The sequence below is a fragment of the Girardinichthys multiradiatus genome, chromosome 3, assembly GCF_021462225.1.
Source record: "Girardinichthys multiradiatus isolate DD_20200921_A chromosome 3, DD_fGirMul_XY1, whole genome shotgun sequence".
Taxonomy (NCBI): domain Eukaryota; kingdom Metazoa; phylum Chordata; class Actinopteri; order Cyprinodontiformes; family Goodeidae; genus Girardinichthys; species Girardinichthys multiradiatus.
Genome location: NC_061796.1, coordinates 43751367 through 43768682, shown reverse-complemented (window position 1 = coordinate 43768682; position 17316 = coordinate 43751367). Strand labels below are relative to the sequence as shown.

Here is a 17316-nt window from a genome sequence, read left to right as displayed (position 1 = left end):
TTTATTCAGAATGTCCTGCTATCGTAAGTGTTCATGATTCCATTCAATCTAACAGCGTTCCTGGGCCCATGACATTGTTACCATGCGAATATTGGAAAGAGGAACCTAAATGTGTTAGTCACCGCAAACATTGCTTTAATTTATAAGTGATGTTTTTAAAATTGTGTAATTAATTTCAGAGGGGCAAAAAAAGTACTGACATAGTATTTTATTTTATTTTATTTTATTCAGATCAGTAAATGGTATGTTTGGGTAAAATCCTTAATTGGAAAACAAGACTCCATTCTTTTGATGCTCTTAGGTGTTAGAAATTATCACAAGTCATTGTTCTTTTCCAGCAAATTTGTTCAGAAATCCCAAATGAATATTTCTGCTGCAGTAGAGCCCAGGCACGTTTGTGCAACACAATGACTATACGGGAGGAAACATTAAGGGAACTGGAGCAACCAGCTGACTCTGCTGTGTATGAAAGCTGCTCAGCATGTGCATGTTTGGTTTCATCTGAGTGCCTCTACTCCGAGGATCAGAGAGAGGAAGCTCCCAAAGTCTCCAACCTGGAGCACAGATGGACATGTTAGCCTCAGATACTCTGACCCCATTCAGTCCTACACACAGACAAGCATGCACATTTCTTTGCATAAAGATACGAACCTCAGAACCAACACACACATCACATTGTGTATTTATTTCTGGCATACATGTCACAGTCGTTTATAATGAAAAAATCACATTCTCTCACACACTTTTACACACACTCATCCCCACTCATCTCTTACTCCTGTCAGCCTTGTTAGTGCATGCTTTCCTATCAGCATGATTCTCCTGCACGACACTACCTCTCTTAACACCTTCCACCCTGACTCTACATAACGCCAGCGCCGGGTACTGGCGACAAGCGTTGCCATGCCAACGCCACCTCAAGATGCGCGAATTTTCTCATCTCACACAACGATGTTAAATTGTCGCAGGAAACTTAAACACCTCAGAGAGAAGGGAGTTGGCAGGATTTTCTTGCAGAGAGTGAGATGTCTCAGGACATGGCATGATCTCAAGCACATCTGCCCTGCAGACAAATTAACTGATTTGTTAATTTCAGAGATTAGTATTTGCTATATCAGATTTTCTTTAGTCTGCTAAGTAAAACTTTGAAATGTAAAGAAATCCAAGTTGTCAATGATATAGTTCCTGCATTTTTGTTTGTCCAAGCAGAGGGTACGATGTCTTTATTATTTCAGCTCAAAGTAAAACAGGCTGTGTTTATAGTGAAATATTTTAGTGGTAACTAAATTGTCTTCGGTCACATTGCAAGGTTTCTGCTTCGCCTCTGCTGCACAGTGGAAGGCACATGCTAACCATTATCATTACTGCTGTTGAAAATAGATGAAGTCATGTGCTCTGAACTTCTACACTCCAGTCCATATAAGGAAAAAAGGCATGATTTCTTGTGGAACCAGATCAGATTGTCTCACAACACAGAGCCAGGAGTTCTCAGCCTATACAGAGCCTAGCAAAGTATTCACACTGCTTGGACTTTTCAAAAAATGACAAACTTAATGCATTGATTTGGGATTTCATGATGGACCAACACAAAGTAGAGAATATTTGTTAAATGGAAGAAAAATAAGGTATGACTTTTAAGATATGAATTTAAAATAACCGAAATTGTGCTGTGGGCTTGTGCTCAATAGGTAATAGTGAGAAGATCGAGGGAGATAATTAAAGTAAAAAATATCTAAACTGGGATGGAAGTTCCCCCTTTCTTGCAGGACAACAACCCTAAACATACAACCAGAGCTACAGTGGAGATAATATATTCGCTGACGCTCTCCATCCGATCTCACTGAGTTTGAGAACTTTAGTCTCTGCTCATAAAGACAGAAGACTTGTACCTGCAGAATGCTGAATGCAAATGCATGCCTCACTTCTCACATTTTAATATGTAACACAACATAAAAATCATGTATCATTTGGCCCCACATTACAATTACACCAATTTGTTTAGTTTATCACTTAAAATCCCCATAAATGCATTGAAGGGTGTAGTTGTGACATGACTTAATGTGAAAATGTTCAAGGGGTATGAATACTTTAGCATGACAGTGTAGATCAACAGAAAAAATACTATAAATCTCTGTTGGAGGGTTTTAGAAAGAGATATTTTAGATTATTTGTATGTTTGACTCTCAGATGAAGTTACATCAGAGCAAGATCGCTACAGGAAATAATAATTTAGCTTAAAGTAGCTACTCTATGCATAGAGGACATGCAGGAAATTACTCAGACTTCAGTAGTTAGCACAGTGAGGCCCTTTAAAAATTTAACCAATGTTCACTTTTGTTGTCCTTTCTTCTTCTTCCCAGAATTCTCAGCGGCTAGGTAGCTCGCAGGTGACTCAGCCACTTACAACTCCAGTGGTTTCTGTGGCAACACCCAGTCTCCTTGCTCCCTTTCCCGGCATGCAGACGGCCTACAATACCGGTGAGTCCTTGAATGCAGCACTGGCCCACACAGCAAGCCTCAGCTGAAGCTGTCGGTTTGCATCAGGGCAGAGAAGACGTTACTGCCAGCAGAGCTGAATTTAAAGTCATGGAAGAGATGCAGATTTAGGAAAAAAAACAATACAGTCTATTATTTCATGAAAAATCTATTAAGTTCCATGAAGGAAAAGCTTGCAGTGTGGTGCCACAAACCACTATGAATATTCACTTTGTTCATTGTGTGAGAGCTTCTGGAATGATTCCACTTCAAAGGTTCACATTAATATGGATTAGCCATGATTAATATTGATGCACCAGAAAGTTGTATGATGTAAAACAATCTCCCTCCTCTCAATCTCTGCACTCTCTCTCTCTCTAATACCAGAATACCAGCTGACGAGTGCAGATCTCACAGCCCTTCAGACTTTCACACCACCAGGGCTGGTGTCTGGCAACATGGCTGCCTGGCAGCATCAACCAGTCGTCTCCCAGCAACAACAACAGCAACAGCAGCAACAGCAGTTGACACTGGCGTCACTCAATAACTTGGTGTAAGTCCCCTTTTATACCTATGACGTATTTATTAGATTGATTCATTCATTTCTTGACATTTAACCTTTCGACTAAAACAACTGATCCACAAATCTTTTACACAAACACACCCTTCAGCTGATTCAGTAAAGCAGCTGAAGTACACTTTCTAAAAGGACCCCGTCCATGCAAAAGCTATGGCATCACCCCAGCTGCAGTTCATTTATCTTGTGCTGACCTAGATTCCCCACCTCCCTCCTCCATGAGCCGACCCCCTCTAGGGTCCCAGTCTGATTTAGCCGCTGGTAAAGATGCTACAAGCTCCAGCACACAACATCTTACAAGCAAGAGAATGGACCTTACTCCTATTTAGGCTGTGTATAGTAGCTACACAAGTCTGATGTTTTGGCTTAACTAATGTTTATCCTGCAGAATGGGATGAATTGATGAGGATGACCTCAATTATTTAGTTTACATCCATGTCCTGATTTACCTGGGCTAAATTGCTGCAAACAATAACATGATTTCTATTCACCCTTTTGGTCTCCTCTGGAATCAGCTAGTCTTATTTCTGACAAAGAAAAAGTAATCAAACACTTTGTTGATATGCTAAAGGTTTGGTTTTTAAAGTGGAAGAGGCTTAAGAACTTTAAAATATAAGATTTTAGATGTCATAAAAACTCTTGCAACAACCAAACAGCCCCAAAAAATACTCAAGTTTAAAGGATAGTTTGAGCATATTACAGATCATATTTTGACTATTTTCTATATAACAAGAATATATTTTAGAGATGAAATAGTGCTTAAATATCCCTCAGGTTTAAAGTCATGGTTCAGTATCTTTTTCATTAGGTTACATTAAGGGAAAAATAAAAGAAATCAGATTTTTGTTCTTTTTACATATTGAGCAAAATGTTTTCCTAACCAAATAAAAACAGTTTAAAGCTGAGAGCTGTGAAAATCCACATTTAGAGCATGAAGCGTACCTGACCTGACTTTTCTTGTATGCCCTGTACTATACATATTAGGGAAACTAGTGTTTGTGCATTTTTTCTTATGAAATGTTGAGAAAAATATTTTTTTGTTTTTTTCTTGTTTGCCATAAAAATGTGGGGGTAATTTTTAATCTCCCAGTGTTCCAATCAAGACTTATTTTGGGATTACGCAAGCGACTAATCTCCATTTCTATGGGGACTAGGTGGTGTGCGACTAGGCAGCTGACAGCATGAAGCTGATGTTAAAATAATACCGCTTAGTAAACAATGAATCACAAAGCAACAATACTGTCACAAAGTGAGATGAGAAGTTTTTATTGATTCCTAAAAGCTGACTCTGCCTTTGGTTCAGTTTTCTCTATTTTTCAATAAGTTATTCTAGCAAGGCAGTCAACTTTATTTAAGTTGATGAAGTGCAATATCGGTGCGACTGTTTTTTTTTTTTTTTAAACCTAAAGACTGAAACGACCAAAAGAAATGTAACATTTTTTTTAAAGGTTTTATTTGACTAGTGGCCATTATTCAAGTAATCAGACAGGGAACAGGAAGAGAGAGAAATGGAAAAGCTAATCAGGTGAATGACTTACTAGCACAAGTGGAAAGCAGCTCAGTGTTGCTGCTTATCTCACAAGTTAACACACTCCTCACACACTTTGAGCGTACAACAGCCTGATAGACAGAAATAACCTAAAGAATTTTGAAAACATGCAAATGGATCACATACCCAGTATCAAAGCGTCTCTTCTTTGCATTTGTGTGTTAGATGCGATGCCTGTTGCTTCACTGTGTCAGTGCTCTTTTTGCTCAGTTGAAAGAAAAAAAGCATGTTTTTCCCCACTGAGATTATGGGATAATTAGATTTGTTCCAGGAGGTTTTCTGCCACCTAAAGCTTAGATCTGAAGCTTTTTGGAAGTGTCAGGAATAAAGAGGGAGCTGCTTCATTATGACAGAAACAGCACCTCACTTGGCTGTTGAATGAAAGGAGTCTCTCGGTGTTGCTTTCAGTCCTCAAACCTGAACCTGGGTACAGCTGTGCGCCAGTGACACATGCACCGCATACATTTTTAGTTTTTATGCCATTTAGCTGTCACTCTCAGCTGACAGACATGAGATCCAACTGCTGGGACACATGTGGGCCTCACATTCATACAGTGGCACAACTAAAGGAAGGATGTAGATGCAGCTTAGCTGTGAAAGTCAGTTAAGGAAATAAAACGAGGATTTGATTTGCTGTATGTTATTTGACGTTTGATATGTCAGCATGGTCTCAGTGCTGGCAAAGATCATGTCAAACCTTCAATGTGAGACATTTGAAGGTTTGAACGAGTTTTGAGTCTTATAGAACATTGGATAACTATTTCAGCTTTTAGTTGATTTTAGAGACAGCATGCTGATAACTATCCAGATTCAAAAACTACAAAAATGTGTTTAAAAAAAGACACAAGGCTCTTTGTCCGCTGTGATTTATTTATTGTTCTGACTGCGAACAAGAGTGGTCCATGAAAATATGACAATAGTTTGTTTGGTACTGTCTACAGCTGTGATTTCAGGGGGTTAGCATCTTTAAAAACAATAAGATTATAGTTAACAGTCCCCCCCAGCTCATACACAGCAGAACACGTCATACTGCCGTGTGAATGTTAACAAATGGCAGGCCAGATACTAAAAACGTAGCGTGCAGTCATTTCTGTTCACTTAATGATCCAACATCTGCTCTTATGTCAGCGTTGTACCTAACTTGTGAAGGTTTACTTACAATTAACATCAGAAACTGTGTAAGACTAGCTGAAGCTATAGACTAGAGTAACTATAGAGATCCAACCTTTGATTTCAACACATTTAAGCAGTGAAAATCAAAATCCAACAGAAATCAATCCAACAATATACGTTTAGCCACAATTAGTGGCTCTCCTAACAATTCCTCCTAGGTCATTTTACCTGAAGCATTTCTAAATGAACTTTACTTTTTTAAGTTGATTAAGCTGTCTAGGAACTTTTATGGGATGTGCCGTAGAAACCTATTTCTCTTAGCCTCTCTTCAAAATTGGAAAGACAAGACGAACCAGTAGAAAACGTTTAGGGAACTGCACTTTTCAAAAGGGTGACAAAAGAAAAAATACAAGTTGATCTGAAAAAAGGTTAATATGCAAACGTTCAACCCGGTTCTGAAGGAATAATTCACATCTGGTGGATTTTATTTCTGAATGACACTCCCCGTGTCTTTGACTAATACCTAAACAGAAAACAATATTTCAACTTTAAATAATGTTTTCTGGAATGTTACAGCATTAGCTAAAACTTTCCTGTGCAAATGAACATTGGCAAAAATGAAATGTGTATATTTATTAACCCCTCAACATTCACCCCAAAATCTTCGAAATGCTTCTCTTAAGCCCTTAAGGGGTTAATCATGAAAAACAATGTAGGAGCCCACCTCCTACATATTTCCTCTAGAATCATTGCTGTCTGCTAAAATAGCCAATACATGTGAGCACTGACAACAGATGCGCTTTCCTGGAGTAAACAGGCTTTAAATATTATCGGTGGTCACGCAGCCAAGATGCTGATTGTGGAAGCATTTCAGCTCCTGCAGGTTTTGACTCTAGAATCAGCACCAGGCAGGTTCACTGGGCCATTTGCGTGGGTGAGTGTGGGAGCAGGATAACAGAATGTCTGTCACTGGAAACAAGGGAGCACCACAGAAATGTGGGAATCCTTCCCAGCTCACCAAACTGTTCTCACAGCACCGCGGAAAATCGTGCTGTCCTAGGACAACATGGGCAGTCGTGGGCACTTGTGCAGCCCAGACTGCTTCTGCTTTGTTTTTGATTTCCTCACAGTGTGGCCTCGCAGCGAGCACAGAAGCCCTCCTAATCAAATGGTGATTGACGGCTTGGCTGCGATCCCCGCCTTTGCTGTCGTCTACACTTTTCCTCGCTGCAGGCTCCACAAGGAAATTATTTCTGTCATCTTATTTTCTCCCATCCTTCCCCTTTTAATCATCCACTGCTTCCATTTTTTTTCCTCTAATTTCCGTCTCCTTTATCCAGGCTTAGTTAATTCAATGTACACCTGTTGACTCTCAGCTACCCCTTGACTCTTCAATCTAAATGTTAATGAATGAAATGGCCTGTAAACCACCGCCCCGCAGAGCAGCATTCACATCCAGTTTGTACATTTATGTAGAAATGTTTGCTGGAAACCAGTTGCTTCAGCTTGGGTTATGCACTTTCCTTTTTGAGTTTACTGTCAGGTTGAAAAAAATCTGCACAGCCCATAAAATATTCAGTTCTTTAATTAGAAATGTTTACATATTGATATCTAATCTTAATCCTTTTACGTCATCTAATCATGTTTTAACTGCATCTAAACAAGAAAATTCACTTTGACAAAATAATTCAACAAAAAGGCATTTTTAGCAGAGACAAACTTGGGACACCCCATCCCCTGAAAGGTAGTTTTCTTATTGTAGCCATCTAACAGTCTCTCACTTGGGTTTGAAGATTGGCCTTCATGATTTTCATGGAGAACTCCCCTAAAATGTCTGCAGTCTGTTTACAGGCATGTACTTTCAGGTAAACTGTAGAAAGTGCCTGCAGGTCCAATGAGGACATTTTAGGGTTTTTTGAGACTTACTTCAGCGTATTGTAGTCTACTTCAGACTTCAGACCTGGGCATGTTGGTAGTTGGTTGAAATCTCCTCCACTGTAAACAATTTTCCAGATAGTGCAATTGCTGATTTCAACTTCAAATTCTAAAAAGAAATAAATAAATACATATACCATGTCCATCATAATATTCTTCCACATCACAAATATAAACTACTTCATGTTGGTCTCACAAAAAATCCCCCAAAAATACGTCGAGGTCATAGGTTATGTGACATAATGTGAACATTTTGAAGGATGTGAATAATTTTGCAAGGCAATGTGTGGATGCCATAAGTGCAGTAGGACCGTCCCTGCAAGTGTAGCTTGTTGGGAATAAAAAATAGGAAAAAATGTCTTATGGGAAAGGAAAGGAAAAGAAAGGAAAGGAAAGGAAATGTGTATTAGTTTGTATCTCAACATTTTAATACAACTTAGAAAAATGCCTTCTTTATACTCTGCATGTATCTTGGCTCTCTTTTTTTTTGATGATTTATTGATGATTTATTTATTTATTTCAGACAATGATTTCAGACAATGACAAACAACAGTAAATAAATAAATCAATTTCAGAAATGCTTATAACAAACAAACAAATATCCAAATACCATACAAAGAAGTGTTTGGTAAACATTAAATTAAATTAAATTTCCAGTTCCAAATAAATTAAATTAACTTAAACACAAATAGAAACCAGTAAAATAAACATTTTCCAACAAGCAAACTTGTCAGTATATTTAACCTGAGATCTGACATTGATTATTAATTCATATAAATTGTCTGAAAAGGGGTATGAAGAAGTAAAACTTATTTTTCATACCCCTTCTCCCCCTAATTGCACTTAAATTAACTTTGAGTAACCTTCCTAATTAACATCTATGTTTTTGATCCAGAATTCACAAACCAAAAACTAATAAATAAATATATATACACAATTATTTATATATATACATACATACACATACACATACATACATACATACATGCATATATATACATGCATACATACACACACATACATATACATATACACATATACATACATATACATATGTACACATACAGACAAACATGTACCTCCACATATGTACATGTTCAGTTTCCTCTCTAAGTGTGTCTTAAGTAAAGAACATTTGCTGAGTGAACCGAGAGTTAATTGCTTATAATAGTTGTCAGTTATCAAAAGCCGACGTGCAAAATGCTTTTACAAATCTCTGCTCACCAGTGCGGAAAAGGTCTTTGTCCAGAGCTTCATGGTTTTTTTAAATAAATAAAGCATTAAGGTCTGTAATGACTAAGCAAAGTATGTGATGAATGAAGGTTAAACTATAAGATTAATTCAGTAATTCCAGTAAAAGAGTTCAAAAACAAGTTAAGTAAATCAACAAAAATAAGTCATATTGATGATCTGAATGGTTTCTGTAAACTCCTAATGGCAGCTTTCACATCACATTTCAGACAAAGCCAGCTACATATGTTGACTTATTGGGATAGGAAGTAAACAAACCCTGCATGTGAATAAACTATCCAGCTTTCACACTTTCCGCTGCAGCTCTGTCTATAACAACATCTCAGCTTGACTAAAGCAGCTGTTTAAGCCTTTTTGCTGTTTTTCTAGTTTCTGTGTCAGGACTGACCAGGACTGGCCTCCGTCTCATTGTTTCCCTGCTGTTACAGCTTTCTTAAAATTGCTTGTCTTCTGTGTTTTTTCCCCACCTCCCTCCACAGCTTGGCTTCTCAGTCCAACTTTCTCTTGGGCAGAGAGGAGGGCCTCTGCTGGTACTGTACTCTCTACACTCAAGACATACAGCTTACAGCATGTCTGTTTCCTAAGATATCTGCTGCATGATGGGTCCTTAGCTAAAGATGTGAGACTTTTAATGGTAAAACTGCAGCTGAAATTAGATGATTTTGTAGAGAGTAAAACAGATCCTGAGTTTCTAAACAGAAAATGTATCCATTACTCTTATGTTGATCCATCCATCCATCCATGAATTTTAGATGAAAGACCTGCAGCTTGTTTTAGAACAACTGAAGGAGAAAACAGAGTTACAATCACACATTATAGTTAAGTTAATATTATAAAGTATTTTTTACTTTGCCTTTTGTCGGGCGGTCAACTCCAGCAGAAATGTAATAATTTAAGTCCACGGTGCCCTTTGGTGGTGACAGTCTGCAGTTGGCCTAAAATAATTTTTATCCATCTAACCGTACACACATACAAATAGTGTGTCATGCTTGAACACATTCAATTCAACATTATTATTTGTATGAAAAGAGTAGGTTGGTGAAAAGGGGGTTGTTATTTTCAGTATTCCCCTCCTATCATGTCTGTTTTGCTTCCTTATGTTCTTGTACAGATGTAGCACAAAGAGTATCATCTATATGCTACATCTCAAGGACTATCTCTAGCCGTAATGTTCAAAGTTGAGATTAATCTGCTGGGGTAGAAGTCAAAGGCATCCACTTGCTTTTATAGAATGAGAAGGACTTCTCATGACTAGTAAAGTGGTGTTGATGTGTTAACTGAAATGACTCTCTTCCAGTTATATTAAATATCTGAAAGTACACAGGAAACAAATATGCAACAATCCCCACATTTTTGGCATGTCTGGTAAAGATATGCATACAATAAATGGCTGTTATGGAGTTTTTTGTCCTCAAGATACCAATCTTTCCGCCAGATCTCTTAACAGTGAGTTTGAAAACGTTATTTTTACCTTCCTTACCATTCTCCTCTATGTGTGTTGTGGCAAGATTAAAGGGGTCCTAGTTCAAACAGGCTTGTCACAGTTCCAGTTGTTTTTAACTTTAATTACTGATATAATGATGGGCAAGTTAAGGCAAGTAGCTATTTTCCCGCAACAATTTCCAGACTTATTGTTTTAAAACTTAAATTGCATGTTCTCTTTTTTTCCCATTTTCAAGAATGGCTAAAAGGAATTAGCCCCTTTGTCACATAGACACCCTAGTAAAACAGAAAATTATGGTTTACTAATTAATAAAGTTCCTCAGGATTCTGATCATCTTAAAAAAGTCTAAATAAAAAAAAAACCTTTACATTCTTAAAGGAATCATTATGAGGCCATTAAGCATGGCTCTGTAAAAAAAAAATAATGATACTTTCTTAACTTGTAATCCCCCCCCCCACACCCCCATTTCATTCAGGAAGCTGCAACTATATATAAACACATATCTTTAGAAGAAACTGATTAGAGTTCTGAGTAAAGCAGAGCATTTTGGGAAACCACGGCTGCAGCTCAACACACCTGACTATAACCAAATGTCTGCTTCTGGCTGTGCTGTTAATGTTCGGGGGGGTTAGCCTGCCGCTCTCACCTTCATCACTGTCAGTGGTCTGCTGACTCGACCAATTTCACTCGCCTCAGCATCGGCATCCCAGTGGCACCCCATCTATCTACCTGTGCGCGCCTGAGCCACAGTGCACAGGTTTGATGAAGTAGGCACAGGAAGAGACAGAGTGAGCCTTGCTGCCTGTGTGTGTTTGTGTGCTCAGGAAAGAAGAAGTATTTATATGTAGGACAGCAAGGGTGTGTGTGTGTGTGTGTGTGTGTCAGTTAGAGGAAGAGGGTGAGCGCAGACCCAGATTGCCTGGAGGAGTGGTGTCTTAAAGTCCCTTCTCTGTGTGCCAGTAATTGTGCAAGATGTATTGCTGCAGATGGCTCCTGATATGACATATTAGAACACACCCGAAGGGGCGAAATGCGGTAATTGGGAGCTTCGAATTCAGATCTACCATGTCACGCTGTGGGAGAGGAAGAGATAGAACGAGCCCAATCCAAAAAAATATATAAAAAATGATGTTTTCTCCGTCAAAGAAAGCGAACCCCAGTGCAGCGTCAACAGCCGGTGTCAGACTCAGTGACAGCTTTGACTTAGCCTCCAGCCAGTGGAGGTGGTGAAGGCTTAGTGTGAGTGTGGAGAGGCTGATCAAAGAGCCGTGTCAGGTAAACAGGAAGCGGGTGACACCTAGGAAAGCTTTTTGGCATGCCGTTTTTATCCCGAGCATCTTAGCAAAACGTGCACTGAAATTATCATTAGAGCAGCTTAATAAAAAATAGGATGGTTCTTCTTCAGGTAATGATTAGAGAACCAGAATTGATGAACCTTTTAGAAATGTCAGATGTCAAACATGTTAGTGCAACTCTTTTCTAAATCCGGAAACACTGGTGGGTAAAAGTCGCTAACTTCTGACTGACATTGCTGATTTTAGCTTCTGTTAATTTACAGCTACTGTCTTCAGTTCACGGAAGGCCTCCATAAATCATATATAGAAGTGAAACCCTGAAGGCTTCATACTGCTGATGGACACAAGAAGTGCTGCTTCATCTGGGAAAACTTTGTTGGATTCTTAAGTAAAGTCTGCATTCATTTTAGCAATCCATCAACTGGAAACCACAAACTAGGATTTTATGAGTAGACCAACACAAAATAATTCTCCATATTTGCAAACTGATACGTGGTTTTTAAATTTCTTAAAGAAATCTAAGAAGTCTGGCATGAATTTGTAGATAGTCCCCCTTTACTCTGACACCTCTAAATACAATTCCTGTGCAACCAGTTGCCTTCAGAAATCACCTAATTAGAGTACAATTTAACTTCTAAATAAGTCCAGATGTTCTGTGAAGGCCTCAGATGTTTGTTAGAGAACATTAGTGAACAAACAGCATCATGTTAACTAAACAGCACACCTGACATTTAGGAGGAACGGTTGTTTAGAGGTTAAAAGCAGGGATGGGATATAAAACAAAACATGCAAAATCCACATCCAAAACTTTATTTGGGTCAAAAACTAAATTACATCTAAATAACACCCCATCTTGAGCATAAAATATGGTGGTGGCAGCATTATGCTCTGGGAATGCTTTTCTTGAGCAGGGACAGGGAAGCTGCTCAGAGTTGAGGGGAAGATCAATGTAACTAAAAACGGGGCAACTTTGGCAGAAAACCTGCTAGAGGCTGCAGAAGACTTCTCCAACTAAAAAAAATCTGTGACGAGATATAAAAATGAAATGTTCAGAGGCCCCATCTGTCATCCTATCTGACTGAGCTTGAGCTAAGTTGCACTGAAAAATAAAAACATGCAACAGTCTGCAGAAACATTATATGCACAAGCTAAGTAAAAAAAACTTTTCATTTCAGTTATGTCTACCAGAGGATCCTCTTCATCCTACAAGACAGATTTATAAATGTTTTGCAAAGGTTACAGAGTATCTATATGTTCATTAACTAAGTAAAATTGTTTAAGAGTTGTACCACCTACCCTTTGTACAAAGGAGAAATTAAAATTGACAGATGAACCCCGAAATGATCTGATTGAACAGAAAATAAATTCATTCAGCACCAATGCTCATCTTTAGCTGTGGAACCTGACAGCAAGAATGATTGTGCTGCATGGTGCAACGACTGCTTTTATGTTGCCTCCAATGTGGTCTCCGGTATGTTCTGTATGTCTTGCTCTACATGTGCCGGGGTCTGCACAAGCTTCCATTCACCAGGTTTTCAGCTTGGCTTGGGTGTCTTGGGTTTTTCATATTTTTCAAATGCTTAGCTTTTGTTGTACACTCAGTGTATGTGTATATGACCATTTATGTGCCTTTATTGATCACTCTGTGAAGTTTTATGTAGAATATGTTGGCTGGACTGTGTGTTTCATTCATGTATTATTTTGTTTTAAAGCCTCACCTAGTTTGCAGTTACTCACTGTGGTATATGGGCTTTCTCTTGTTTTTCTTTGTCTCTCCAGGTCAGTTGGCCCCATACCTCAGAGCACCACACTCACAGTCAACACAAACCCCAATGTCAACATCAAATCGGAACCTTTATCCCCGAACCGTGACCGCAGCACTCCCAGTTCCATCGGCGGCCCCGGGATGGGTGCTGGGGCTCAGGTCCAGGGACAAGGTCTGGTGTCGGTTGCCTTTCCTGGCACCCAAGGCCGTTCGCCCGTCGACAGCCTCAGCAGCAACGGCAGCTCCTACGAGGGCAGCGACAGGGACGATGGTGCCCAGGGTCGAGGTGGGGGGCAGGACTTCCACCACCAGGCTGTAGCTGGAGCTCAGCAGTCCACCATGGTCCTCCTGCGGCCCTCTTCAGCTGAGTCTCAGGAACAGGACGGGACAAATGTCAAGAGAGTGAGATTGGATACCTGGGTGACATAAAGAAGCAAAGAGAGGGATGGACACATGGAAGAAGGAGATGTGTACTTGTGGCTTGTGTACATGCCCCACCAGCTCTGATGCCCCCAGTCTCCCCCTTAAAACCCCACACAGAATACAACCACCGTTGACCCAGTAACTTACTCTTCATGCAGGAAACTCATTCATGCACAACACAAGCATGCAAACACACTCATGTTGCACGTGTGGACACTGATGCTCAGCTGTACGGCGATGTACGTTCACGTTTGTACTTTGATGTACTCAAAACATGAAAACACCCCAGGGGGCTGAGCCAACGATCCAGGGATTACTCATCAAGCAAATTATCATGTTGGTCCTGATCCAGCTGCATTTTTAGTAAGAGTGAACAAGTACATTTTCAATCAGGCATAAAATTGGACTTTTGAACTACTTGACAGTTGTTGGCAGAGCAGGCAAACCAGACTTGGTTTCCCAGAATGCCCTGCATTTGGTTTGTAAATGGAGGCGTTCCCTCACGCTTGCATCCTCACTCTTTCCAGATGTTGGTTAAATATGACATGTCTGTGCTCTAAAAGTGCCACTGAAAACGTCCACAAATGTTTTGCCCATCCTCAGCTGTGTTGCAATCACTTTAGATTCTCCTTTCTTTGGGCGGTTTTGAGCACAATTTCGTCCTTCTGTTTTGACTCTTCAGAGTTTAGGTTAATTTCGGTTTTGAATTTGAAGACACTAAAAAGGTAAACTTGCTTCTCTTCCCAGTCATGCTGGCAGCTCTGTCAACCGTTTGACGCCTTGGCCCTGAACATGAAAAAGGACCCTCAGGTCTTTGCTGAATCAGAACCATGCAGACTAGCTGTAAAACGAGGAGCATTATTTGTTGCCGAGGTAAAAGACTGCTTTTCATTGAATCAGGGATGAGCTGCAACAGCTCAGTGACACGTGACAGAGTCTCATCGATTGGCCCACATCGTGTTGACTACAGATGCTGAGAAAGCTACGTGTGTTTGTTTTGTGTGTGTGTTTAATTGTGTATACGGGTTTGTTACCTCAACTGATTGTTATTTTTTTCTCTTTAGTAAGTGATTTGGACAAATGTTCCCTCTGAGTTTTATCCTTGAACACAACTGCAATGCACACAGCTGAAATTATTTTTGTGGTAGCTGATGTTCAAAGTCGAGGGGTCGTGTGGCACCATGTATATAAGCAATCTGTAACCTTTGTGGCTTTTGTGTGGCAGGGATTAGGTGTTTTGAAGGTTGAAATAAATAGGTCATTTACAAGTATATATTTAAACACCATCAGAGGGTTGCATCTTAGGCTATAGACTACAGCAAACAACAGGGATTGTATATATTTATAAATTTCTACACACTTCTCTCTCTCTCTCTCTCTCTCTCTCTCTCTATATATATATATATATATATATATATATATATATATATTCATCAGGATATCCCTTATCATAAGATTTCAAAAAACACAAATGTTGATTCTCAGTGGATTGGTCAGTCTTTTTAAAAGTTATTTATGCGTGTATAAAGTGTAAAATGTGTATTAGCCAATGGAGGGCGCTGTAGAGGCAGAAAGTAAAGCAGTGGCGACTCGGATTGTTTATGAGTGAGCAATTGACTGTCGCTGATGGAGTGCACTTTACATGAACTTCCACGTCCAACTCCTTCACACATCGAACCTTTGAGCACACACTGAATACATGAGGTTAAGACTGATGTAGCTGTGTAAATTACATCAAAGACCGAAAATTACCAGAGAAATTTTTATTTTTATTTCCAATAAATACTGTTTTTAGTTGAGTTATTTTTAGACTTTATTAAGGATTCTATTTAAAACAATCAACATCACAAAGACGATAAAAAAAAGTTTAAATTTCACATGATAGGCACAATTGCATTTCTCTTCAGAAATCTGTTTAAAAAAAGACAAATAATAGAATATTTCTTGTTTTTAAAAAATTGAAAAGATTATGATAACCTTTTTTTGCTTGGAGCCCTAAATTTTGGATTATTTTTTCAAAGGTAAAAATTATATCTTTGGATTTTTCTTTTCACACGTCGGTAGGCATGGACCAGTATGAGAATTTGATGGTGAGGTAATGGTTCGAAAAATATCCCAGTTTGCATGTTGACATTAAACAAAAATGAAAGAAAAACATAAAAATGTGACACAGTTGCTTTTACTTAGAAAACAAATCCAACCCTTAAATACTGCTGCTGACAAGATATTATTAACACATAATATTGTTACCATGATAATAATAACGTTTCATTATAACCATAGCTTTCATTTTGATCCATAGATAAACATAAGAGTGACAAAACAGATAAATGTACCTGACTTAAAGTCAGTGTAGTTTATTAAGAAATATTTATTTTACTTGTTTAAGGTTACACTTCAGGTGGAGTCACTTAACATACACAGCTGACTGGCAGCTAGCAGCAACAACTTTGTGTGCTTAAACTGCAGGAAAAGGACAGTAGGGTATTGTTGTTAAAAATGTTTGACTCTTTAAACAAAATGGAAACTGGCCCATGCCTACAAATTACCATCAAAACATTTTAGATTCAAATTTGCAAATTTCATCCTTTGCATTTAACAGCTGCTTTTACTGAAAACATTTAAAACCTAAATGTCTAAAATAAGTCGCAGTTTCAGTTTTTTATTTTTTCTGTATCAGCTGAGAAGTTTCACTGTTGACTGTTATGATCAGTACTAATCATGATGTATTGTTATCCAGAGGGATACAACTTGGCCAGACCGGGTGTATCGGTCTCGCTTCCGATAGCGTGACCGCAGGAGAGGACTCAGTGCATAATTCCCGCAACTCCTTACAGGTGGAGAAACTGGCCGCCAACACGCCGGTGCCGAGTTCCCGGGCCGAAAGAGGGCCCCCTGTGGCAGGCTGTGTGCCAGTCGGTCAGTCAAATCGAGAATCTTCTCATTGCTTGACACTTGACGCTTGTTGAAGCCTCGCTCACACTATCCTGCTCAGTGTTTTCTATTTAAAAATATCAGTTACTCTCTCACACACACACACACACACACAGAAACATACAGATAGTAAAAAAACATGGATGCCAAGGAAGTCCCCTAGATCTTTTTTGTCTTTTTCTCTTACAAAAAGCCATTTATCTATATTTAAAGGACCTCTCCTCCTGTCACTAGTTGGCTGTCGTTTTTATACTCTGGAGAGTTTTTAAACATTACTATGAAGGTAGAAGGATGTGAAGGAAGTCATTTTTGTACTCTAGAGAAGTGTCAAATGGTGAATTTTGGGTTCAGTGGGTAGATCTTTAAAGCAGTGATGGTCAAAAGTGGAAGTTTGTGAATTTATCTTTTCTAAAAAGTACTCTTGGCCTCCAACCATTTGCTTGTGAAAAGTCCTGGAGGCAGAGTTTGCGTATCATTTCATATTAAGCCGGAGGTTTCAGAACGTTTCCTGATCTTTTAATGACTACCTCCCAAATCCTATACAGACTTGTCAAC

At 39.0% G+C, this 17316-nt stretch overlaps 1 protein-coding gene across 17 annotated transcripts in view; it reads left to right on the top strand.

The window, feature by feature from the left end:
• Window positions 1-15202, top strand: part of mef2d (myocyte enhancer factor 2d) — a 139515-nt gene extending 124313 nt beyond the window's left edge. For 9 of the 17 annotated variants that reach the window (XM_047360450.1, XM_047360452.1, XM_047360451.1 and 6 more), the window contains 4 exons: window positions 2361-2478; window positions 2863-3028; window positions 9380-9430; window positions 13419-15202. In XM_047360450.1, coding sequence (XP_047216406.1) covers window positions 2361-2478; window positions 2863-3028; window positions 9380-9430; window positions 13419-13833 — 750 coding nt within the window. In that variant the 3' untranslated portion in view covers window positions 13834-15202. The remainder of the gene's footprint in view (window positions 1-2360; window positions 2479-2862; window positions 3029-9379; window positions 9431-13418) is intronic. The other 8 variants (XM_047360458.1, XM_047360459.1, XM_047360454.1 and 5 more) reach the window with 1 other exon arrangement.
• The last annotated feature ends 2114 nt before the right edge of the window (window positions 15203-17316 follow it).